At 52.0% G+C, this 25596-nt stretch overlaps 1 protein-coding gene across 1 annotated transcript in view; it reads left to right on the top strand.

Moving 5' to 3' along the window:
- Window positions 1–25596, top strand: part of LOC112617148 (transcription factor CP2-like protein 1) — a 69597-nt gene that overhangs the window by 33204 nt on the left and 10797 nt on the right. The window contains exons 3-13 of the mRNA XM_025373884.1: window positions 3403–3479; window positions 3972–4077; window positions 4788–4894; window positions 6098–6250; window positions 10577–10687; window positions 13372–13463; window positions 15193–15241; window positions 15326–15419; window positions 17726–17816; window positions 18831–18934; window positions 21026–21168. Of these exons, the coding sequence (XP_025229669.1) occupies window positions 3403–3479; window positions 3972–4077; window positions 4788–4894; window positions 6098–6250; window positions 10577–10687; window positions 13372–13463; window positions 15193–15241; window positions 15326–15419; window positions 17726–17816; window positions 18831–18934; window positions 21026–21168 (1127 nt within the window). The remainder of the gene's footprint in view (window positions 1–3402; window positions 3480–3971; window positions 4078–4787; window positions 4895–6097; window positions 6251–10576; window positions 10688–13371; window positions 13464–15192; window positions 15242–15325; window positions 15420–17725; window positions 17817–18830; window positions 18935–21025; window positions 21169–25596) is intronic.

Raw genomic sequence — 25596 nt, 5'->3', positions numbered from 1 at the left:
AAAGGCAGAGGACACTGGAAAAACCAGTTAGGGTGTGTGAGGAGCATTTTATGTCGATATCAAGGGAGTGCTGGACTCTTGGTTCAGGAGCCTGGAAATATATGCGATCTGGCTTTTTCAGAAAGTCGGCCATGTTGAATACGGCAGCAAGACCTTTTTAGGAGTCACATCTGAACAGGCAAGTGGGCAGGACGAGAGTTTGGGGTTTGCTCCTCTTCCCTCTGATGGGAAAGGTGCCCAGCATGTGACCATGAGCAGCACTGGGGTTCGGCGTGGTCAAGAAGTGTTCACTGGCATGGGACCAGAGACCTTCGGAATAGCTGAGACGGAGTATGGCCCAGTGGGCATGGCTGTGCTCGGCCAGCGTCTTGGCCGGTGGGGAGCTGTGGTGAGAACTCCAGGAACATGCGCCGTGTGGCTCTGCTGCCCTCCCTGTTCCTAGGATTCCCACCCACCACATTTGGCATCAAATTATTGCTCAGCAAACCTTTCATTTTTATTTTTGTAGAGACGGCAGCTCGCTCTGTTGCCCAGGCTGGAGTTGGAGACCAGCCTTCCTCAGCCTCCCAAAGCACTGGGATGATAGGTGTGAACAAACGTTTGGAATGAATGATTTAATTTCATATTCTTTGTCCATTCCATTATTCGTTGGTGAGGGTGGGAGTGTATTTGCTTTCTGTGGCTGCTGTAACAAGTGGATACAAACGTGTTAATTACAGATGCATTAACTTAAAACAACAAATGATTCTCTCACCATTCTGGAGACAAGCAGTCGGAAATTCAGCAGGGTTATGCTCCTGGGGGATCTTGGGGAGACTTCGAGCTTTGGTGGCCCCAGGCTTCCTTGACCCGTGGTGCCGTCACTGCAGTCTCTGCCTCTGTGGTCACATGGTGCCTCCTCTCTTTTCTGTCTCTTGTGTTTCTCATAAGCACACTTGAATTGAGGGCCCACCCCGATAATACAGGGTGACTTCCTCATCTCAGAATCTTAATTGTGTCTGCTAAGACTACTATTCCAAATATAAGGTCACATTTCCAGGTTCTGGGGATTAGGATGTGATATCTTTTTGGGGACCACCATTCAACCCACTACAGGGGTATTTTAGTACTAATGAATTGCTTTTTGAGCTATATAATGGTTCTTTTCTGGGCGTGTTGGCTCGTGCCTATAATCTTAGCACTTTGGGAGGCCAAGGCAGGGGGATCACTTGAGCCCAGGAGTTCGAGACCAGCCTTGGCAACATAGTGAGACTCGGTCTTTACAAAAATAACAAATTAGGCATGCTGGCGTCTGCCTGTAGTCTTAGCTACTTGGGAGGCTGAGGTGGGAGGATAGCTTGAGCTGGGAGATTGAGGCTGTAGTGAGTCGATTGCACCACTGCACTCTAGCCCGGGTGACAGAGCAAGACTCTGTCTCAAAAAATAAAATAAAATAAATAAAAACCCATAGTCACTGGGTTTGCTCTTCCTAGTCTGCAGTTGCATTAAGTTTTTTATATTCATATATAGAAATAATTTTAAATTTTATATAGCCAGATGTCCTTTTCTTTCCATTGGTTTTAGGTTCAGAAAGTTCTTTCTTATTGAGTATCTGATAAATAGTCATTCATGGTAAAATAAAACCTTAAGAAATTGACTTTTAAAAACATCGACTAATGAGAATTGTATTTATCATGTGCAACATGATGTTTTGAAATACGTATCCATTGTATATTGGTTGAGTCTAGCTAAGTAACATAGACATTACCTCATATTTATTATTTTTTTGTCGTGGGAGCACTTGAAATAGACTGTTACCAATTTTCTAGAATACAATTAATTGTTATTAACAATAGTCACCATGTTGTTCAATAGATCCCTTGAACTTATTCCTCCTGTCTAATGGGAATTTGTATTCTTTGATGAACATCTTCCCTATTCCTCCACAAGAAATTGACTTTTTAATGTAATGATAACTTGTTTTGATATTTGCTGTGAGGATCTGCACTCGGAAAGAAACAGCTGGTCTCCACATGTGATAAAATTTCATAGATCTCTACACATACTAGCCTACAGAAAAAGAGAGAGGGAACATGCAAAATCCAGAGAAATCGAAATAAGATCTGCAGTTTTGATAGTGTACCATGGTTCCATCAGATGCTGTGCTGTGATGGGGGATGCTGGCACAAGGTACATAGGACTTTAATGTCCTTTTTTTTTTTTTTTTTTTTGAGACCAAGTCTCGCTCTGTTGCCTAGGCTGGAGTGCACTAGTGCAATCTTGGCTCACTGCAACCACCGCTTCCTGGGTTCAAGTGATTCTGCTGTCTCAGCCTCCTGAGTAGCTGGGACTACAGTCGCACGCCACCACAGCTAATTTTTATATTTTTAGTAGAGACGGGGTTTCACCATATGGGTCAGGCTGCTCGAACTTCCTGACCTCAAGTGATCCCACCTGCCTCAGCTGGGTGCTGGGATTACAGGTATAAGCCACTGTGCATGGCCATATTTTTATAACTTCTTAAGAGTCTATAATTATTAAAAATAAAAAATTAAAAAGCTAATTAGATATACCAATACCAATTATTAAATTATTTATTGTATTATTTGTAAAACACCCTTTGTTAAGTTGCGATATATGCTAGAGTCTTGTAAAATTGTAGTTCAACATTTAATTTTGGGAAAATTGACATCATTTGAGATATATATATATAAAAAAAACAGTCTTCCCTTCTGGGAGCATGGTGTGTCCTGTTTATTCATGGTATATTTTATATTTCAATAAAATGTGTGTAGTTTCCTTCAGATTTCATAGATGTTTTTAAATGTTCTGTTATTATGGCTGGATGTTTTTTCCATTTATATTCTTTGTCCAGCCTGTGCTGGTTATATGTCCCTGAATATAATTTCCATACCCTTTCAAATGCATGGAATTCTTTTAACTGGGGAACATGCTTTGCATTCTCCTATTAGAGACAATGTTTAACAGGCTTCTTCGTTCCTTCAAACCTGCTCTCAGAAAGGCTGTGGTTGGTTATTTACCCTGTAATGTGAATTTCAGTAGCTGTGTTCTCCATCCTAATGTATTGGAGGGTTTGTAGAGACGTATGAGTTTGTGTTCAGAGATTTTAATGCTAACTGTATTTTCCTGGATTCTGTTTGTTTGAACATTGTAGAGGTGCTGTCTCTAGTAGGGTCACACGGTATATTGCCTGGGGTATCCTAGGCTCGACCAGGCGGGGTGGACAGACTGATGTCAGTCCAGAGAGTGAGCTGAGCTAGCTGTGGGCTTTCTTCTCTGCTTTGCTCCCCAGGGCCTTGAGGCCTGGATGGGCACTGAGGGTATTGAGAAGGCTGCTAGCTGGATGAACCCCAAATTTAGGAACACTCAGAAATGGAAAATGTCCCATTAACCCCCATCCAGGTCAGTCTTACGAAATCCGACTACTGGAGAATCGGAAGCTGGGCGACTTTCAAGATCTGAACACAAAATATGTCAAGGTAAGCCTCACAGGCCATTCTCACCGCCTCAGGGAGAGGGACCTGATTAGGGTCTGGGCACCTGGGCTTGCTGGAGTTGGGCACGAGTAACTGGAAGGTTAGGGAGAGGCCAGGTTCAGCTCAGCCCTCAATGGTGAGACAGCCCCTGTTTGGCTTCTCTGGAGCCTGTTGCCTAGGTGGGGGTTAGATGGGCTGGCAGCATTGAACTTTTCTGAGCCTCAGTTTGCTCATCTGCACAAAAGGGTTAATAAATTAGACATAAACACACAGCATTTAGTAATACCGGGACAAATGGTAGTCATCGCTGTTGTTGCTGTTGTTAGTGTTACTGGGATCTGAGGAGGGGATAGTGGGCGAAGCTTGAGAACTGGGAAAGGAAACTCCAGGAGAAGGGGCCTCAAAGGTGGGAGGGTTTGCTGTGGCTCAGGGAAAAGAGGCGGGTTCCTCTTGGTCCCCACGGTCACTTGTTCCCCTGCTGGCCTCCCTCCCCAGAGCATCATCCGCGTGGTCTTCCATGATCGCCGGCTGCAGTACACGGAGCACCAGCAGCTGGAGGGCTGGCGGTGGAGCCGGCCGGGAGACCGGATCCTGGACATCGGTGAGTCTCCTGGCCGGGAGAGGCCAGGCAAGGCTCGAGGCACCCACGCCATGTTGGGTTCTTCCTGGATGCCACTGGGACTTATGCCGAGAAGGCGTTTTAGCTCGCGCCTGCTCTGTGTAAAACCCCACGGGAGCTTGCAGAGCTGACCATACACTGGGTCCTGCCCTCAAGGAGTACCCGTTTTCAGTGGAAAAGAAAGGTCTGTGGAATTGAGAGACCTGCTCACAGGGAGTTCCGGGAAGGCTTTGCGGAAGGATGGTGCCTTAAAGGATTTTGATAAGTGTTGAAGATAACCGTGAGCATCACAGAGATAGATCGGCAATGGAAATGGAATTTGGGGCCTCAGGGACTGGCCCACAGTCCTTTACCCATAATCCTTGTGGCCAGGTGGGTTTTGAAATTCAGAAGCTAGAATGCCAATACGGTGTGTGTACCCAGAGCATTAGGGAACATCTCCAACAGGTAGCCAAGCACGGTCATATTTCTGTAGCAAAATAAAATGACGGTTCATACATAATGGGGTGAAGACGACACAGTGCTTGTGGTTCAGGTCAGGCTTTCCGTCCAGTAAGTTATGCAAAACTTTTTCAGAGCTTTCGGCATTTCACATTGGGGTGAAGGAATTGGGACCTGTAACGGGGGTCCTTCCCGAAATATTTGGGAGAGGCTGACAATTGCACTTTCTGTGTGTGTGTGTGTGTATGCAGATATTCCACTGTCTGTTGGTATCTTGGACCCCAGGGCCAGCCCGACCCAGCTGAATGCAGTGGAGTTTTTGTGGGATCCTGCGAAGAGAGCTTCTGCATTCATCCAGGTGGGCCACAGGGAGCTTGCCCTCCAGGGGAAGACCTAGCCTTCGGGGTGGCCGGCTTGCAGTTTCTCAAAACTAACCCATCTGGAAGGGTCTGGATGAGCTTCTGCTCCCTGTCACTGAGAAGGAAACTGCAGGAGAGAGAGAATGAGTGTTGCAAAGAGTCACAGAGCTCGTTGGTCCATATTTAGGGAACAGAGTGGGGAGGGTTTTAGAATTCTATCTGGGTTTTGCCCATAGAATATATAAGCTTTATACATGAGTATTTCCCAACATAAATCATTTGAAAGTAAACATGTTTTCTATTATAGTTTCTATTATTGAATGAATTATTTTGTTGTCAAGCGCTGGTGTGGATCCAGCCTTTTGTTACATGCCACGTGAGATCACGGTGGTGAAGGATGTGACTGTGTTGTTGTGGTTGTGGTTCTGCCTTGATCCCGCCTCTCTCGCTTGCTGTGTGTCCTTGAGCAAGTCTCCTCCCCTTTCTGAGCCTCTTAGTTTTCTAACCTCCCATCTTATAGATCAGATAATGAATACAGAGCTGTTAGCACTGCCTGGTCCCTAGGAATCACTCAATAAAAGTTAGCAATCTTTTCTTTCTCTCTTTCTTTCTTTTTTTTTTTTGCAATTACAATATTCTCAATATATTTAAAAATTATTACATTGTTATTATTGTAATTATATATTGGATTCTTATAATATTATTGCAGTATTATAACAATACATTGATATCGAGTCCATTTATGTAGTAGGAACTTACCAGAAATACAGAAATGGTTCCAGCCTTCTGCTTATGCTTCCAGCCTGGCCTGAGTAGCTTGGACACCAGGACGTTAGAGAGGGGTTAGGGCTGTGCTGTGGTCCCTGCCCTCCATCTAGGATTTGCCAAGGGAAAGGAATCTGGGTGAGGAGTTAGGCTGAGGTCATTGGGGTCAGTGACCTGGGGAGTGGTGGGGACTTAACTGGTCAGGCAGGGCCTCCACAGTAAAGAGACAAAAGTGGGGATGTGTGTCTTTTGCAGGGAGGGGAGCAGGGAGGCCACCGGCCTGATGGAGTGGACAGAGTATCGGGGAGAGCAGGAAGGTCGGGGCAGGCCTGCACTGACCAGGCAGGGAAGGACACCTCCACATACAGGGGGCGCTTGGGGGATCCAGGGCCCTGCTTGGTACTGCCTTGCCACCTGCCCAACGTTTCTCCTCCCAGGTACACTGCATCAGCACAGAATTCACCCCCAGGAAGCACGGGGGCGAGAAGGGAGTGCCCTTTCGGGTCCAGATTGACACGTTTAAGCAGAACGAGAATGGGGAGTACACGGAGCACCTGCACTCAGCCAGCTGCCAGATCAAGGTGTTCAAGGTAGGATGGCTTCACAGGCTCTGCCCTGCCCTGCTGCTGGCCTGGCCCGTGGTCACAGTCACCCGCAGAGACCCTGGAGATTCCTCTTAGAGGCCCGGCAAGGAACGCAGCATCCCTTTAGCACATGGCTTCTACCTGGACTCCTAATGTGCACAAGCTGCAAGTCCAGGCACCACAGGCTGCTGCTGCCCTGCTGGGGGCATATTTTCACCTGTGGCACCTGCTCAGCTTCTGGCAGAAGCATCGGCGTGGATGTCCGTCCTGGCTGTCGGTCCTCAGCGCTACTCTATAAGAATGATTGGATTTGTACATTTTAGCTTTTTTTCCTCCCAAGCACATTATAGTAGCTCACGGGTGCTCACGTCTGGATTCTCCTTAAAAATCAAAGCAAGAGTCCCTCCCTGCTGGAGACCTGGCCTCAGATCTTCCTGTTTAGGACTTGAAGCCATTTTTCTCTTTGCAGTGACTTCCTGTTAGAGAAACATTTTCAGGGGGACCGTCTCTCTTTTCTCTCCTTGCTTCATTCCTTACAGTCGCCTGTCACTATTTTCCATCTCTTCAATCTGGACTGATTATTTCCTGAAGATAGTAGCCAGCGAAACAGCTCAGTGTCCTGTGTGGCCTCAGGGAGATGTGGAGGGTTGCATGAGCTTGCATCATTCTCAGGGCGTGAGGGCAACCCATGTCCAAGCAGGCCCTAGCCCCACAGTCCCCAGCCCCTATAGGCCCTGTCTGCCGGGGCCACTCTGGCAGATGTCTGCAGAGAAGTAGTGGACCCACCTTCTGGGCCGGAATTGCCTTGAGTAACCAGCCCTGGTGCTTATTCCAGCTTCCTCTTGTTTCCCATTCAAGTGTATTTGGAGCCTGCTGAGAAAGTTCCATCTTCTGGGTCTGGAGACCCAAGAGGCAGTTGCTTTAGACCAGACCCTTTAGAAAGCTGGGTGTGTGCTGATCTTCCCCCAGACCGAAGGCACGGGCCCATGCTTGGAATGGAAGTGGGAATAAATGCCCACGGGTAGAACCATAAACCGGGGGACAACCCTGGAGACAGGGATGGTGCCATTTCTCAGAGCCAGGGCCACAGTGAGCACTGGGCCGTGATCTGGGGACGCTATCACCATCACAGCTGCAGGAGAGAGGGCTGAGGATGAGCTGATGGAGTCTGCACTCAGGAGACCACACAGCCAGGCTGCCTGAGAGCTGTGGGCACAGGGTTCTGAGGCCCCGGCCCAGTTCTGTGTTTTGGGACGTCTTGGTTAGTCAGTGATGTCGGCCCCAAGTGGGAGGCAGAAGTGGCAGGAGGGATGTGTGTTCGTCTTTCCTGGCAGAGCAGTGGCCTCCAAGGGGAGCTGTGCTCCTCTGCTCTGCTTGTTTCCTATTGCTGCTGTCACAAATGGCCACAACTTTTGACTTAAAACTGTGTGCATTTATTATCTTCCAGTGCTGGCAGTCAGAAGTCCGGAATGGTCCTCACTGGGCTAAAGGTGTCAGCGGGCCTGTGTTTCTTTCCCAACGCTCTGGGCGGGGCTCTTGCCTATTCCAGCTTCTAAAGCCATTTCTAGGTTCACGGTTCTTCCTTTGTCCTCAGAGCCAGCAAGAGCAGGCTGAGTCCTTCTCACATGGCAGCCCCAACCTCTCGTCTGCCTCCCTCTTCCTTTTGTAAGGACACTGTGATTACATGGGGCTACGCAGTTAATCCCGGATAGTCTTCCCATTACATCAGTTGCGTAGCACTCTTAATTCCATCTGAAACCTTGATTCCCCATTTGCCATGTTAGGTGACGTATTCACAGGTTCTGGGGATTAGCAAACAGCCATCTTTGGGAACCATTATTCTGCCGACCACGTCCACCAAGCAGTGGGCATGGCAGCCCCGTGGTATCACTGTCTGCTCCGGGATCTGACGGTCCTGGACACCTGCATGGCTGTGTGCTGTGGTCTTTGCCTAGCCTGCGGTTCACTGTTGCTCTGACTACCACCTCCCCTCATGTGCAGACTGCGTCTCTGCCAGCCTTGGCCCCGGTCAGGTAGCGGTTCACTCCCTCACCAGGGATGTCAGGTTAGTTCTGCTGCTGTCAAGGTGTGTGCCCTGGGGAGACATTGTGCTGGGCAGTAGGAGAGAAGTGAGGTGGCATCTCCACCCCCATGGGGTGCCCTGTGCACCCCTTCTATGCCTTGGGTCAAGCTTAGGAGTGGGGGCTCTGTCTACCAGGCTCCTCAACCCATGCCAGGCATTGCTTGGGGAGTCGGGCTGGAAGCTGCCTGGTCTCAGTGCCCCGAGGAAGGCCTTGGCATCTCCCGCAGAGAGTAGGGGTGGCAGCAGCCCCTCGTCACCCCAAACTGGCTCCTCAGAATGCCTGAGGTGTCCTCCCACCTGCCTGCCCCCACTCACATAACAGACGCAGTTGGTGCGCACCAGCCAGGCTGAGCTGAGCCAAGTTGCCTGTCACCTCTCCCTCTGCCAGTCACCCCAGTTGCTGGGAAGCCTGGCTTGTTGATGCCACTCCCTGGGATGCTGTGTGGGGTGTCAGGGTCACTGAAGGGAAAGGCAGGGCTCCTCTCTGAGCAACCAGCTCCCTCCAGGCCTCATCAAGGCCCAGTGCGTGCCCCGCATGCAGGCTCCGCCATGGTCTGGCTACAACCCCCCCTTGCCTGTGCCCTCTGTGCGTAGAAGAGGAGTCTCCTGAGGGACAGGAGCTGGAGGTGGGGCAGGGAGGCCAGGTCGTGGGAATATGGCTGCCACACACCCCACTCTCACCCAGGATGCTGGATCTGTTACTCACATCCCGGTGTGACCTCTGCCATCCTGCTTCATCCAGGGCAGGCATCACTCCAGGGCAGCGGGGCCCCAACCTTTTTGGCACCAGGGACTGGTTTTGTGGAAGACTCTTCTTCCATGGAAGAGAGGGGGATGGTTTCAGGATGATTGAAGTGCATTACATTTATTGTGCACTTTATTTCTGTTATGATTATTTGTAATATATAATGAAATGATTATACAACTCATCATAATGCAGGATCAGTGGGAGCCCTGAGCTTGTTTTCCTGCAACTAGATGGTCTCATATAGGGGTGAGGGCGGACAGTGGCCCATCATCAGGCATTAGATTCTCATCAGGAGCACACAGCTTAGATCCCTTGCAGGTGCAGTTCACAAAAGGTTTTGCCCTCCTATGAGGATCTAATGCCGCCACTGGTCTGACACGGGAGGCAGAGCTCAGGCGGTCATGTGAGCAGTGGGGAGCGGCTGTAAGTACTGTGAGGTATTTACTTCACAGTAAGATGACGATGAAGCTTTGCTCACTCACCTCCTGCTCACCCGTTGTGGGGCCCAGTTCCTAACAGGCCGTGGGACCGGCACCAGTCCGTGGCCTGGAGGCTGAGGACCACCGCTCTAAGAGATGCTCCCTAAAAACCCTTGATCTGGGAGCCAAAAGCCGTAGCCTGAGAAAGGTGACCCTGGAATGAAAATCCCTCAAGGTGCCATTGAGCTTGAACTACTGTTTTCATCATCTGCCCACCACACGTAGCCTGCTGTGTGTGTAGTAAAACTGCTCGGTTCCAGCACTGCTCGGAGTCTTTACATCTGACTTCGCCAAGTAGGCGTGAGCTCATAAGATGCAAATATTCAGCAGACTACATAGTGAGGTCGAGAAGGCCCCCATGGTGGCACCTGCGGGCCCAGCCTGCGATGCAGCACACCTGGCCACTCTCACTTGGATCCTCTCCCATCCTGATGAACCCCTAAAGCCTCAGTTTCCCACTCTGTAAATGAAGGGAATAATAGTAGGCGTGAGGCCTACACACCCTTCGAAAGTTGCCCCGGTTTGCAAAGCACCTGCAATTGTCAGGCTCTCTCTCTGGATGGAGACGTTCCCCTGCAGACAGAGTATAAGCTGGGCCTCAGCAGGTGTCCTGAGCATTGAGGGTAAGGAGGCTTTCAGCTTATGGCCAGGATTTCTCAGGTTGCAAGCACAGACTAAATCCAGACCAGCAGCCTGTACTTCTTCCACTTCCGTCTGCTCTCCCTGGGTAACCCAAGGAATGCACTGGGATTCCTTGTGGGTCCCCAGGGTTCCTTTTCATAAGCGAGTGGCCCTGGGAAACCATCTTTTCCCCTTGAGCAGCAGAGTGCAGGACCCGTGGCAGGTTCCGAGTTCCTCAGGTGGGGAAACAGTCAGGCGGAATGGGAGGGGAGATAGGTGCTGTCCTGCCCCTGAGTTCCTGCACCCTGGGGCCCTGGGTGAGGTGGGAAGCAGGAGAGGGCTTGGGGGCTGCTGCCTCTGTCAGTTTGGGACTAATTGGACTCTATCCTCTGTGCTCGCAGCCGAAGGGAGCCGATCGGAAACAGAAGACTGACCGGGAGAAGATGGAGAAAAGAACTGCCCAAGAGAAGGAGAAATACCAGCCGTCCTATGAAACCACCATCCTCACAGAGGTGAGCCGGCTGGGTGCGGGGACAGAGCCTCAAGGGCCTTCCACCAGGAGCGGGACTGCTGGCTTAGATTCTTGGAAAATGGCCCATCTCGGCTGAGTGCTTCTGAGAGTGCTTATTCCGCCGTGGTGGGTTCCAGTGTCTGGAGCTCGTGTCCATCTGATAAGACCCAGTGGCCCGGGAGGCATTTCAGAAATAACTTCCAGCTCTGCTCCCTGTGAACGCGTTTGTGCTTTCCCAATTTAGGTTCCTTTGTGTTTTTGAGTAGGTAATGTATTCACATAGTTTTAAATTCCAAAGGTACGACAGAATGTACAACAGAAAATATCCCTCTCAGTGCCATCCCTGCCTCGTGGCGTCTCCCCTCCAGGTCAGAAACCTTGTGCATCTGGCCCAACTTTGTCTGCAGGTGAAGCCAGTGTAGACACATGTTTGCCCCGTGCCTGCATTTATACACCAGCAGTGTACATAGACAGACCTTGCTTTTTTCCATTATTAGCTTATCTTGGTGCCTGATCCCTACAGCTTTCTAGTTCCTTACCCAGCTGCGTGGCATCATGTGTGATGGCCTGTTGGTGGATGCGGGGTCGTTTCTGAGCTCCTGGAGTTTCAGGCAGTGGTGTAGTGAATAACTGCGTGTGAAGGTCTGCACACGGGAAGCAGTCGGCAGGCTTCCTTTCTCAGTGGGATCTCTGGGTTGGAGGGTGTCGGCACTTGTTATTTTGCTGCCTGGTTGTATTTTCTCTTAACCCGGACAGCAATGCCAGCCTGCTCCAACTCTCCATATGTCCATGGGAACTCCTGAGGAGCTTGCTCTTCCTCTTCCCTTTTTCCTTTCTTTTTGAGACGGAGTCTCACTCTGTTGCCCAGGCTGGAGTGCAGTGGCACAGTCTTGGCTCACTGCAACCTCGGTCTCCTGGGTTCAAGTGATTCTCCTGCCTCAGCCTTCCCCAGTACCTGGGATTACGTGCATGTGCCACCATGCCCAGCTAATTTTTTTGTATTTTTAGTAGAGATAGGGTTTCACCATGTTGGCCAGGCTGGTCTTGAACTCCTAACCTCAAGTGATGTGCCTGCCTTGGCCTCCCAAAGTGCTGGGATTATAGGCGTGAGCCACTGTACCTAACCTCTTCCCTTTCCGAGTTGCAGCTAGTGCCTCCTTTTTCACTGGGAATTTTTGTGTGACTCTTTCCCACTGTGTTCTGCAGTCAGGCTGACTAATTGGTAGTGCTGTTTGTTCATTGAGTAATTGGACTTCCTCAGAAGGCCCTCCACGTGGGTAAGGTCCCTGCCAGCCATGGTAGGATTAAGGCTGTTAGGGGTGGGGCTTGGAGCATCTAAGAGAATGGTGGCCCAGTCTTGGCTGACGAGCAGCTGCATGTATATGCGTGTGTGTACATGCAGAAGGATATTTGCAACAAGACAATGTAAAAGCTAATTTTGTGGTCAGACAGATGTGCACTGGCGTTTTATCTGACTGAAGGTCAGTCACCTGCCTCCCCCTCAGCCCACAAAGGAGTGGCAGGATGCAAGGACTGCATTTATGGATTAGAGGCCAGACTAGTTTCTTCCCATACTTGGTTCATGCCTGTGCTGGTGCCACTGCCCAGTGTCCCCACCTCTTGATACCATTCTCTCCCTAACTGAGCCTCAACCTCTCTGCTCCTCTGCTGACTGCCCCTGGGAAGAGAGGTCCTGGTGAGCCGCTTGCCAGGTCTGTCCGAGCCCTTGCCACAGTGCAGTCTAGTTGAAAGCCCACCCTGGGAGGCGCTGGCTGCCTCTTCTACCGGCTGTTCAGCTTTCCTCCTTGGGCTGTAGGATTTAGCACCAACAGATTCGAGCCCACACTCACAACACTTAAATATTTACCAACACTGTAGTTTGGCGGGTGATAGTAAATCTTCAGGAATGCTTCAAATTGTCCCTCTCTGAAGAGGCATCACTGCAGGCAAGGGAAGAGAGGAACTTTTTCTGCTGGATGGACTTTCTCCAGCAGGCAAAACCTATACATCCTTGCTTCCTTTGGGAGACTCCACATGCATCTGTTTTTGGCTTCCATAGTAGCATGTTTTTGAGGGCAAGGATCACATCTTTCGTGTTTGTGGATCTCCCGTAGCCCCTAGCAGAATGCCTCAAATGGAATGAGCACGGTTGAATCTCACCGAGAGGAGCTGCTTTTGGTGATTGCGCAAGGACCTTTGCCCCTGTCGGCAGGTTCTTTTTGCACATAGCACAGGTTGTAATACTGACTCTTACTGCTTATTTTTTTTTGTTTGGAAGTTGCCTGTGGCCCAGCACTCCCTATAACAGACGTTTACACGAATTTGTGTCTCCCGGGAAAAGCTGTTTCTGAGCAATTGGCCGGTTTTGTTTTTTCTCTCTCCTGGACCGACTCAAGAATCCCATGACTGTGAGGTTTCCTCTCTGGTGTTACTGCTGGGAAGCCCAGAGAGACCCCTTGCGCGCTTCCCTTGCTCGAGGGGTGACTTCTGAACATTTCTGCTGTTTTCCTTCCTGTGGCCCTCAGAACCTGCCTGGCCATGGCTCGTTGTGGGTGCTGGGGAAGCGCAGTTTGACAGGTCGGGGTCTCATGCATTGGTGTCAGTGCGTGCCTGCTGGGGAGGACCTGGGGATCACAACTCAGCACCTCTCCAGATCTCAGCTCGGCCCTGTGCTCTCTCCTGCAGTGCTCTCCGTGGCCCGACGTGGCCTACCAGGTGAACAGCGCCCCGTCCCCAAGCTACAATGGCTCTCCAAACAGCTTTGGCCTCGGCGAAGGGTACGTCCCACCTTTCTTTCTCTGGGTTTCCTGGAATGAAGACGGGCGTACTTTCCTTTCTTAGTCTTCCTTTCTGGGTCTCCTCTCCTTTCTGTTTGGGTCTCAGAGTAGCTAACTCGTGTTGCAGTCACAACTGTCTTTAGCATTTACACAACTTTTAGTGCTCAGAAACACCCCTGTAAACGCTGTCGGGTGGGGCAGCGGCCCAGAACTTAACCTGGTGAAACCAGGACTGGCTTGAGGAGGGTGCATGAGGTCAGCCACCCGAGACAGCCTCTGGTGCCCTCTGGGGCAGAATGGCCCTCCTGACAGTGGAGCCTTAGGGAGCAGCTGTCTGGGGGGCCCTTCCTGGCTCTTTGTCCAGCGTGATCACTGAGTGTGGGGGTGAGGGGGTCTGGCTAGGGTCCTCTCTGCCTTGGGTTGCAGGCCTTACAACACAGAAGCTGGCTTCATTGCTGTCCCACACAGCTCTGCAGACACACAGGCCACATGGACCCTGAGGACACTGTGACGGGACAGTGCTGGAGCTGCAGGCAGTTTCCTAACTGTTGGGGGCTGCACGACATGGGGCCATGGGTCACCGTGAGGGCTCTGCATGCCCTGTGCTGGCAGCAGGGGTGGAGGCAGGAGAGTGCCGGCTGGGAGGCTGCCTGTTTCCTGCCTGCAGGTTCGTCAGAGCCCGTGTGTGGCAGACAGAACTTTTCTAATAAGAAAGCGAGACTGTCTGTGAACCTGATTTTACCAAGGAGTCCCCAGGGAAGTGAGGGTAGACACAGAAACAGTGTTATGTTTAGATTCAGGCAGACCTAGTCTTCAATCTTTGCCTTTTGCGGGGTAACTCCCTTAACCTCCCTGAGCCTCAGTTTCTCTACTGCCAAAGGGGGGTAAGAATTCTACACAGGGTCGGGAGGAATGAGTGTACGATGCTCGCACCCCGTAGACACTTGGTGAGAAGTGGCGGCTGTCTTCACCGATGACCGGTCTGGGGATCAGCCCTGCAAGGGTCTCTTTTTCCCGTTATGGAGAAATAGGCATAACACAAAATTTACCGTTTTTAAGTGTGCAGTCTGGTGGCATTAAGTCCATTCACACTGTTGTGCAGCCTTCACCGCCATCCACCTGGAGAGTGCTCAGGTCTGTGCCTCCTCCCCAGTCTAGCCCCTGAGGAAGCTTGTGCACCCCCTCTCGGGAGAACAGAACCGTGCTTTTCCTCGTGGATGGATGTCAAGCCGCGGGTGCTTGTTCACTGCAAAATGACTCCCCATGGGATCCCTCCGCCCTCTCCTCTCACCACCCGGCAGGGGGTTCGGTGGAGGACCCTTGGGTTTGGCGGCAGCCTTCCAGGCGCTGAGGCGCTGGGTGCCCTTGCTCAGCCTGTCCTTCCCTGGGGCTGGGACTTGAATCTCCAAGTTCGAGACCAGCAGGGGTCAGCCCACAGGGGCCTGGGGTGTGCTGCTGCTGACTCGGGTAGGGGAGTATCGTTGACTGGGGCAGTGTAGCCTCTCAGAACTTCCTGTCTCCACTGAAAAAGGCTCAGTTGGGAATTCTGAGGGATTGAACGTTGGCTCCTGCTGTGTTTCTGTGACTCAGGAAATTCTTGAGGACTCATTCCGCCTAGAACAAATCCTGCACCTAACGGCAAGTGGAAGTGCCAGGCTGGGTGCCGGGACGTTGGCCATGGCCCTGGGAGCCTCCTCCGTCCTCATCACTGGTTCCTTTTCCTTTGCAGCAACACCTCTCCGACCCACCCGGTGGAGGCCCTGCCCGTGGGCAGTGACGTAAGTGTCTGAGCAGGGCTTTCCGGCTGGCGGTCCCTGGTGGGCCCTGAGCCGTCATCTCAAGCCTCTCCCCTCTGCCCACAGCACCTGCTCCCATCAGCCTCGATCCAAGATGCGCAGCAGTGGCTGCACCGCAACAGGTTCTCGCAGTTCTGCCGGCTGTTTGCCAGCTTCTCGGGTGAGCATCTCTGAATTGTGTTTAAAGCCCGTGAGCATCTTGGAAACACGTAGCAAGGCTGGCCACCTTCCGGGACTTGCTCTCGACCCAGGTAGCGCTGTCGTTTCGGCTGGGAGACCCAGGGCAGTGTGGGTTCACTCGCTCACGTGCCCCAGCCCTGGGCCAGGTGCTAGACGTAGGAGACGCTGTCCCCAGAAGGTCCCAGGTGAGCGTGACTTCAGGGGGACCATCTGGGTGACTTGGTCAAGATCCCCTCTCCTGCAGGGGATGGTGGGCTCTGGTCTGCCCGGAAAGAGTCCCCTTAGCCCCGCAGGGTGATGTAAGGCCCCTTATGCTTTTCCTACCCAAATACTGTTCCTCGCACTGGCTCCAGAGCCACGACCTGGGAGATCGAGGTAAAGCCATGGGTGAGACAGAAAGGGGCCTCTTCCTTCTTTAAAACGTTTCAGAGCCCTTCCTGATGGGCCCTCAGACAGAAGTCCCAAGCTGGGTATTGTGGGGTGCAAAGGTGAACTGAGCAGTGAGCCTTGCCAGCAAGTAGAGCTCATCCACAGTGACAGAGTAAAGGCTTGGCCACAGCTAGAGGGGCGGATTCCACAGACATCTGTGGCAGTGGAAGAGAAGTGGCGCCTGCGCACCCTCAGCTCGGCCTTGCTGAGAGCCTGTTGGGGGACGGTCCCTGGGCGGGGAAACACAGTGACTCTGTCCTTGGGAGCTTGTAGCTGTAAGTCAGTACAGATGCATAGACTGCTCATTTCAGTGCGGTGCGACCTGTGTGATGGGGGTGGGGGTTCAGAGAGGACCCTGAGCTGCACTGGGTGGAGGAGGGGGAGGAATGGCGGCTGTGGTCTTAAGGAGGGCAGTCAGCCACCTTGTGGGCACCTGCCTTGTGTGGTCACAGAGCAGGGGACCCAGGTGGAGTGGAGTGGCCCGGGGAGGAGGGGTCAGAAAGGTACCGAGGGACGCGGACAGGATGGGGGCCCTGGAAGAACAGTGGAAGGACTTCGGCTTTTACTCCCAGTGGAAAGGAAGCCATTGTGTCTATAGAATTGTACCTAAAACCGTATCTTATTGTGGTGGGAAGAGAGGGGTGGGAATCGTGGCCTTGGGCAGGCTTTCAGCTGAGGCTGAGATACTCGTACCTTGGAGAGTGTGTGGGACCAGGCTCTCGGGGACCCCCTTGGACTTTGAGGAAGGGGCAGCCCTCACGCTGTGCTCGCTTCTGTCCCCATGAGATAGTCGCCTTCCCGTGCTCCTTTAAATGTGGGCCCGTCCTCACATGCTGCTGGTGGGACCATACATGGATGTAACAGTGTGGGAAACTGCTGGCAGTATCTGCCAGAGCCAAACACACCCTACGGTCCCACAGGCCTCTCCGGGGCTGCACCTGGCAGCCACGCACCTGTGCAATGAACAAAGACATGTATGAGAGCATTCAGAGAGCCTGTTCCTAACAGTCCAGACCAGAATCCCCCACAGCGCCCATCCACACAAAGTGGTTATGTGAATTGTGGTGTGGACATACAATGATAATAGGTGATAACGGGCACGAACAGTCTGTGACTGCATTCCACACAAATGCACCGTGAAACATGACTAGGAGAGAGGGAAGCCAGACCAGGAGGAGTGCCGACCGTTCAGTCCCATGTACAGAAACTTCAGAGAACATGCACAACGTGTCTGCACTGTAGCAAGTCAGGATAGTGGCTCCCCTGGGTGGGAGTAGGGGTGGTGGCTGGCACAAGGGGCCTACAGGAGGCTGGTAATGTTCCACTGCTTGCTCTCAGTGCTGGGTCCCGGGGTGTATTCAGATTGTCAGCATCCAGCGAGCCGTATACTTCCATATACAGACAGATGCACACGTGGCCAGTGCCCTGTGCCGATGACATCTGTGCATACAGATTATGTGTCAAAAAAAGAGAGAAGAGGCCAGATGCAGTGGCTCATGTCTCTAATCCCAGTACTTTGAGAGGCTGAGGTGGGTGGACTGCTTGAGCCCAGGAGTTCAAGACCAGCCAGGCTAGGCAATATAGTGACACCTCATCTCTTTTAAAAAAAAAAAAAAAGAAAGCGGGGCAGGCGGTGGGGGCCCTTTGGCTTCTGTTGTACACACTGTTGTGAGCCCTGGCAGTTCCTGGGCTGTGATCTTCTGATGTTGTTGGGCATTTTGCCATTTTCTCTCTGTGAGGTGGTGCATCTGGCTCTTCCCCACCCCTTACCCCCAGTGCTATGGGGTCTGCCGGTGCTTGGGGAACGAGCACTTTCTCTGTGTCCCATGTAACAGGCATCGCCATTTTTCTGCTTAGGTGCTGACTTGCTGAAGATGTCCCGAGATGATTTGGTCCAAATCTGTGGTCCCGCAGATGGAATCCGGCTCTTCAACGCCATCAAAGGCCGGTAGGTGTTGGTTTCTCTGTGAAGTCAGCCAGAGGCTCATGTGGTGGGAAGCTCCTACCTCAGCCTCTTGGACGGCGGGTGGTCTGGCCTGGGGGGGCAGGGCTCCTGCAGTGTGGGGTCAAGTGTAGGAGGAAGTGTGGCAAGTGGGGTACAGGCCACAGCAGGGGAGTGAGACACTGCAGTGGGAGATGTGACCGGCTGCCGCAGACCCTGCCTGGAGGTCCCTCCCTCTTCTTGGTTGGATGAGAGCCTTGGCCTCTGGATCTTGGCCTCTGAGCCCCTTGCCCATGTTCCCAGATGCTTGTGTGGTCCTGGGCTCGGAGCTGCTCCCTCCCTGAGGGGAGCTGTGGACTGGGGCCAGTCCGATGGTATCGAGCAGCCATTTCAGGGCAGACTCCAGAGCAGCGCCATGCTGCACACCTTCCTGCCGTGGCAGAGACGTCCTGCAGCCGTGCTGGCCACGTGTGGCTGTGGAGCACTTGGACCGAGGCTGACGTGATGGACAAAATTTTTATTTAACTTTAGTGAATTTAAGTGTGAATAGCCACACATGGACAGCATGGTTTTAGAGTGAGAGCCTGGGTTCGAGTCCCAGATCTGCCTCTTAGGTGCTGTGCAGTGAAGGGAAAGCCCTTTGCCCTGCGAGCCTCAGTTTCCTCAACTGTGGAATGACAGCAGTGGTCCTAGCTCCCTCGCAAGTTGTGTGAGGATGAAATGAGTTACCCGTGTTCCGAGAACAATACCTGGTACACAGCAAGCCACAGACAGCGCTTGCTCTAATTGTTGCCTGAAAACGTCTTGTATGTTGAGCTTCGTGGTCTGGGGCAGAGCGCCCCTTGGCAGGCTGCGGGGCCTGGGAGGGTCATTCACCACCCCATGACGGGCCCTCCTCGTCACCACCGCTGTCTTTCTTCCTCCCCAAGTTCTGCCCACTATTGTTTCCATCCTGGAATATTCTGAAACAACTGCGCCTGGTCCACCACACCTAGTATTTATTTTCTCTTCTCCTGCCAGGAATGTGAGGCCAAAGATGACCATTTATGTCTGTCAGGAGCTGGAGCAGAATCGAGTGCCCCTGCAGCAGAAGCGGGAGGGCAGTGGAGACAGCAACCTGTGTGGTGAGTTGTGGGGAGCAGAGCTGGGACCCACACATCGGGTCCCGCAGCCTGGCTTTCAAGCCTGCAGTCCGGCCTCTGTTCATTTCCAGTGAATATACAGGACAGTCCTGGGCTCCCACGTGCCCACATGTGGAAAGGGCAGCCCAGTGCATGCTCCTTGCATGGTGCATGGTCTGACCTCGTGATAGCCCTGCAGTGTGGGTGCTGCCTCAGTGCACACCCCGAGGCTTGGGAAGGTGTTGGGATTGTCCCAGATCTTGCTTCCAGTGAGTGGCAGTCGGGACTGGAGCCAGGAATGCCCACCCTGGAGCTTTGTTTCCTCAAACTGCTCCCCATGCAGCTCCTGATGAGAGGAGGCTCTCTCCAGGACCTAAGAGGCGTGGCCGTCTGCCTTTCCGCTCCCATCGAGCACTCCCAGTGGCCATGGTGAAAGGCGTCAGCCTGGGATCCTGCTACTTCTTTTTGCTGGCAGCTTGGTTTGTTTTAGGAGCAAAATTATGGCTGGGTGTGGTGGTTCACACCTATAATTCCAGCACCTGGGGAGATGGGAGGATTGCTTGTGCCCAGGAGTTCAAGGCCAGCCTGAGCAACATACCAAGACCCAGTCTCTAAGTATTGAAAAAGTAGGCCGGGCGCAGCGGCCTGTAATCCCAGCACTTCGGGAGACCGAGGCGGGCAGATCACTTGAGGTCAGGAGTTTGAGACCAGCCTGGCCAACATGGTGAAACCCCATCTCTACTAAAAAAAAAAATACAAAAATTAGCCATGCATGGTCGTGCCTGTAATCCCAGCTGAGGCAGGAGAATCATTTGAACCTGGGAGGCGCAGGTCGCAGTGAGCTGAGATCACGCCACTGCATTCCAGCCTGGGTGACAAAGTGAGACTCTGTCTCAGGAAAAAAAAAAAAAAAAAAAAAGAAAAGTGCATACCCCCACACCTGGCTAATTCTTATATGTTTTTGTAGAGATGGAGTCTCATTCTGTTGCCCAGGCTGGTCTTAAACTCTTGGGCTCCAGAAATCCACCTGCCTTGGCCACCCAGAGTGCTGGGATTGTAGGCATGAGCCACCACGCCCACCTGTGTGTGCTTTTAAAATATTGGGCCTCTGATGAGGTTTATTGGTTATTGAACCAAGGGTTTCTCAGGTGAGGGAAAGGCTTGGGAATCTTGAATTGAATCCAATTGCATTTGCTTCTGAGGAACTTGAGGTCCCTTGAAGTTGAGTAACCCACCTTGGGTTGTTGGTGGCATTTGCTCCTGCCTGGTTGGTGTGGGCTGTGTCTGTCAGTGTCACTGTTTTCTTCCCACTTGGTGACACTGTGGTGCCTTCCTGGTGCCCTCTTCTCTCCTTAGGTTTACTGTATTGAGGCTGAGTATGGTCTGTGTTTCAGGGAGGGAAAAGACATTCACTCATTGCCCTCCAGCTATCCAAGAACGCTTTAAACAGCAAAGGAGCTGAAAAGAGACAGAATTTGTTCCTTTCTTCTGACGTGGGTTCACATGTGGCTGATATCAGAATTGCCTGAAACTCCCTTTAGCCCAGCTGGGTGTCACTGGGCCGGGGATGGGTCTAGGGATCTCTGCATTTCACATAAGCACCCCAAGAGAGACCAAGAGGACTCAAGAGTGGCAGCTTGGCTGGGTGTAGTGTCTCATGCCTGTAATCCCAGCACTTTGGGAGGCTGAGGCGAGCGGATCACCTGAGGTCAGGAGTTTGAGACCAGCCTGGCCAACATGGTGAAACCCCATTTCTACTAAAAATACAAAAATTAGCCAGGTGTGGTGGTGCACACCTGTAATCCCAGCTACTTGGGAGGCTGAGGTAGGAGAATCACCTGAACCTAGGAGGTGGAGGTTGCAGTGAGCCGAGATCACACCACTGCACTCCAGCTTGGGTGATGGAGCAAGACTCTGTTGCAAAACAAAACAAACAAAACAAAAAGAGTGGCAGTGTGGCCCTGCCCCGCCGCCCTGGGCGTGGCGTTTTGACAAAGGACTTACTGCTTTCTCAGGGCAGGTGGGAGGGCACAGGCAGGCTCATGCTGACGGAATGGCCACTTGGAAAGCAGCACTTGTTCTTCCTTTCCCCAGTGTACCACGCCATCTTCCTGGAAGAACTGACCACCTTGGAGCTGATTGAGAAGATCGCCAACCTGTACAGCATCTCTCCCCAGCACATCCACCGAGTCTACCGGCAGGGCCCCACGGGCATCCATGTGGTGGTGAGCAATGAGGTGAGGGCTGCTGCCCGGCCTGCCCCAGTAACGGGCTCTGGGCCACGAGAGGAGCGTCAGAGCCCCTGCCCCGGAGACACACTTGGGTTTGGGAGTGACAGACAGGTTCATCTGCATGCCACCTGCAGCTGGGGCTGTCCAGGGCTGCAGTGGAGAGTGCGGAGGCCCCTTCTGGGTCTGAATGGCTGCCATGTGGAATAGGCACTCCTTACCCCTCCTGGGCTGGATGCCCTGTGGGAGCCAGGAGGACAGACTCCACTCTGGCCCACGGTGCTTACAGTCAGGGCTGTGGAGGTCACGAGAGGGGCGTTCCCCCAGGGTGGGCGACAGGCCCCAGGGAGAGGTGAAATGGACTCGGGGGCCAGTGATGGCAAGGCTGTGGCTTGTGGGAGAGGAGAGCAGAGGCCTCTGCCAAGTGGTGAAGGTGCCACAGCCTTCCCGGGTGGCACAGGGCAGTGCAGAGCACACGCAGCTACTGGCAGAGGGCTCAGGTACTGTGGTCTGCAGGGATCTGATCCCACTCATGGCTAAGAAGGGAGTGTTGAATATGCTTGCTGACAGGGTTAGGCATTCTTTGCATGTTGTAGAACAGAGGCTTTTAAGTTTGTTCTATCCTGTACCCCTTCCACCTAATAACAGGAGTGTATGCTTATTTTAAGTGTATGCATAGTGACTCATTTAATCCTGCCTGCCTCTATATGATGTGGGTGCTATTATTATCCCATTTCACAGATGGGGGACTGAGGCACAGAGGCTGAGTAATTGCCCCAGGTTGCACAGCGGGTAAGGGGTGGAGCTATGGTGGGAACCCAGGGACTGGAGCTGCAGGGCCAAGCTCTGAGCCTGCAAGGTACCTAGCCCCTGCTGAAGTGAAACCTTTATTTATTTATTTTAAAATTTTTGTGTTAGGGCTGGGCGCGGTGGTTCCCACCTATATACAATCCCAGCACTTCGGGAGGCCGAGGCGGGTGGATCATGAGGTCATGAGATCGAGACCATCCTGGCTAACATGGTGAAACCCTGTCTCTACTAAAAACACAAAAAAATAGCCAGGCGTGGTGGCAGGTGCCTGTAGTCCCAGCTACTCGGGAGGCTGAGGCAGGAGAATGGCATGAACCCAGGAGGTGGAGCTTGTAGTGAGCCGAGATTGCGCCACTGCACTGCAGCCTGGCGACAGAGTGAGACTCTCTCTCAAAAAAAAAAAAAAAAAATTGTTCTGAAAAAAAAATTGAGACAGGATCTTGCTGCATTCCCCAGGCTGGTCTTGAACTCTTGGGCTCAAGCCATCTTCCTGCCTCAGTCTCCCAAAGTGCTGAGATTACAGGTGTGAGCCACCACGCCCAGCCTTTTGTTGTTGTTGTTTTTGAGACAAGGTCTTGCTCTATCACTCAGGCTGGTGTGATCTGAGCTTACTGCAACCTCCACCTCCCCAGGCTCAGGCCATCCTCCCGCTTCAGGCTCCTGAGCAGCTGGGACTACAGGCACTTACCACCACGCCGGCCTAATTTTTTGTAGAGACAGGGTTTTGCCATGTTTCCCAGACTGGTCTCAAACTCCTGGGCTCAAGTGGTCCACCCACCTTGGCCTCCCAAAGTGCTGGTATTACAGGCGTGAGCCACCGCACCAGCTGAAGTGAAGCCTTTAAACATAGAGCTGTGGCTGAGCACGGTGGCTCATGCCTGTAATCCCAGCACTTTGGGAGGCCGAGGTGGGCGGATCACCTGAGGTCGGGAGTTCGAGACCAGCCTGACCAACATGGAGAAACCCCGTCTGTACTAAAAATACAAAATTAACTGGGCATGGTGGTGCACGACTGTAATCCCGGCTACTCAGGAGGCTGAGGCTGGAGATCGCTTGAATCTGGGAGGCGGAGGTTGCGGTGAGCTGAGATCATGCCATTGCACTCCAGCCTGAGCAACAAGAGCAAAACTCGGTCTCAAAAACAAAACAAAACAAACAAACAAAAAACATAGGACTCTCCTGGTGGGAGTGGGATGAGGTCGTATGCCCGCAGTTCAGCCCCCAGCAGACCCGGAGCACTTCTGGGAACTCTGAAGGCGTCTGTAGAGCGGGTTACAGAGCCCCGCCTGACCCTGTACCAGCACAGGAGTGGTAGGACACAAGGCCAGCATTTGTGGATTAAGACTCCGATTTGTTTCTTCCCATCCCTGGTCCTTGCCTTTGCTGATGATGCTGCCAAGAGTGTTCCTGACCTGGTGACACTGAGTATAGAAACAGTGGCTGGGAAAAGTAGAGAAAATACAGGCTTTGGAATTGGACTGATGTCCCCACCCGAAGCTACCTCCTAGTTGCTGAATGACTTTGGGGAAATTTACTGAACCTGTCTGTGCCACAGTTTCCACATCTGCAAAACAGGGATACATATACCTGTCAAACAGGCTGTAGTACAGATAAGGTGGGAGAACAGTGGCAGGTGCCAGGAGACACTAAACAAGTGGTGGGTGGTGTCATTGACCGTGATTCTGCGGGGCACTTGTTATTTGGGGGAGTGAGTGGTGGAGAGATCTTTTGAGATTTGGGGATGTATAAAAATGTCAGGCTTTTCAGGGTTTGTATATTTCACAGATTGACATTACTAGTAACAATCCTCTTGCCACTTGTCATTACAACTGCCAGAGCCCTTGAATGTTCATGAGCACTTCATCTCAGTCCTGGAGGCCAGCAAGGTAGACTTCCCTGTCTTTTACATTGAAAAGTAATTTGTAGACCGGGCGCGGTGGTTCAAGCCTGTAATCCCAGCACTTTGGGAGGCCGAGACGGGCGGATCATGAGGTCAGGAGATCGAGACCATCCTGGCTAACACGGTGAAACCCCGTCTCTACTAAAAAAAATACAAAAAACTAGCCGGGCGAGGTGGCGGGTGCCTGTAGTCCCAGCTACTGGGGAGGCTGAGGCAGGAGAATGGTGTAAACCCGGGAGGCGGAGCTTGTAGTGAGCTGAGATCCGGCCACTGCACTCCAGCCTGGGCGACAGAGCGAGACTCCGTCTCAAAAAAAAAAGAAAAGTAATTTGTAATTAGTATAAGAAGTTAAGCAACATAGAACAGCAGAAGGCACATGTGAAAACCCTTACCTGCCCCATTCTTTTCTCCTGGAAGAGTTTCCATTAGGTTTGATGGGATTCTGAAAGGCAGTTTTTTTGTGCTCTAGTCTCTGTGTGTGCCCTAGTGTACGTAGGTGTGGGTTTTTAAAACACGTAGGCCGGGCACACATCTGTAATCCCAGCACTTTGGGAGGCTGAGGCAGGTGGATCACCTGAGGTCAGGAGTTCGAGACCCACCTGGCCAACATGAGGAAACCCTGTCTCTACTGAAAACACAAAAATTAGCTAGGTGTGGTGGCGCGCCTGTAATCCCAGCTACTCGGGAGGCTGAGCCAGGAGAATCACTTGAACCCTGGAGGCAGAGGTTTCAGTGAGCTGAGATTGTGCCACTGCACTCTAGCCTGGGCAACAGAGCGAGACTCCATCTCAAAAAAATAAAAAATAAATTAAAACATGAAGCAAACATGCAGCCGTACATTTATCTGCAACTTGCTATTTTTGTCACCAGTTCAGCAGTTAAGAATTACTTGTATATTATTACATTCTTACATTCAAATCTAATCCAGCTTTTTTTTTTTTTTTTTTGAGACACGGTTTCACTCTGTAACCCAGGCTAGAGTGCAGTGGCCCAGTCACAGCTAAACTTATTGAAGCCTCTACTTCCTGGGCTCAGGTGATCCTCCTACCTCAGCCTTCTGAGTAGCTGGGGACCACAGGCATGTGCCACCATGCCTGGCTAATTTTTTTTTTTTTTTTTTTTTTGTAGAGACAACATTTCGCCATGTTGCCCCGGCTGGTCTTGAACTCCTGGGCTCGAGCAGTTCACCTGCCTTGGCCTCCCAAGGTGCTGGGATTACAGGCGTGAGCCACTGTGCTTGGCCTAGCTATTTTTTTTCTTGAACTCCTATTTTACAGAGGAGGAAAATGAAGCCTGAGGTTCCTAACCTGAAAGCTGACTTTAGAATAGCCAGGAAGGTGGACATGCTGTGAGCAGTGGACAGCTGTAGTGTCACCAGAGGCTTGTCACTTTGCATTTCAAAATGAATTTCCTTTTGTGAAGACAAAAACCAAAAATGTGGGGAACCCTTGCAATTTCACAGGTCCTGAAGGCCGTTCCTTCCTCAGCTTGTCCTGTGTGCTCAAGAGTAGGCAGTGAAGCAAGTGAAGCAGAGAGCAGAACCGAAATGCCACCTTGCCTAAGTAGGCGATTCTCATTCCCGAAAGTCTCCTTGCCTCTTAACCCCGAATCTATTGGAAACCTTTGGTTCTTAATTGCCCGGAGTGCTGGAGGCAGCCTGGCCAGCCGCGGAGCCGGCCCCTGGGGTGCAAGGGCACTTCATTAAACAAGAGAGTTACTGATTAAGC

This window comes from Theropithecus gelada, unplaced genomic scaffold (assembly GCF_003255815.1).
Source record: "Theropithecus gelada isolate Dixy unplaced genomic scaffold, Tgel_1.0 HiC_scaffold_15884, whole genome shotgun sequence".
Lineage (NCBI taxonomy): Eukaryota > Metazoa > Chordata > Mammalia > Primates > Cercopithecidae > Theropithecus > Theropithecus gelada.
This window is presented reverse-complemented; position numbering and strand designations above follow the sequence as displayed.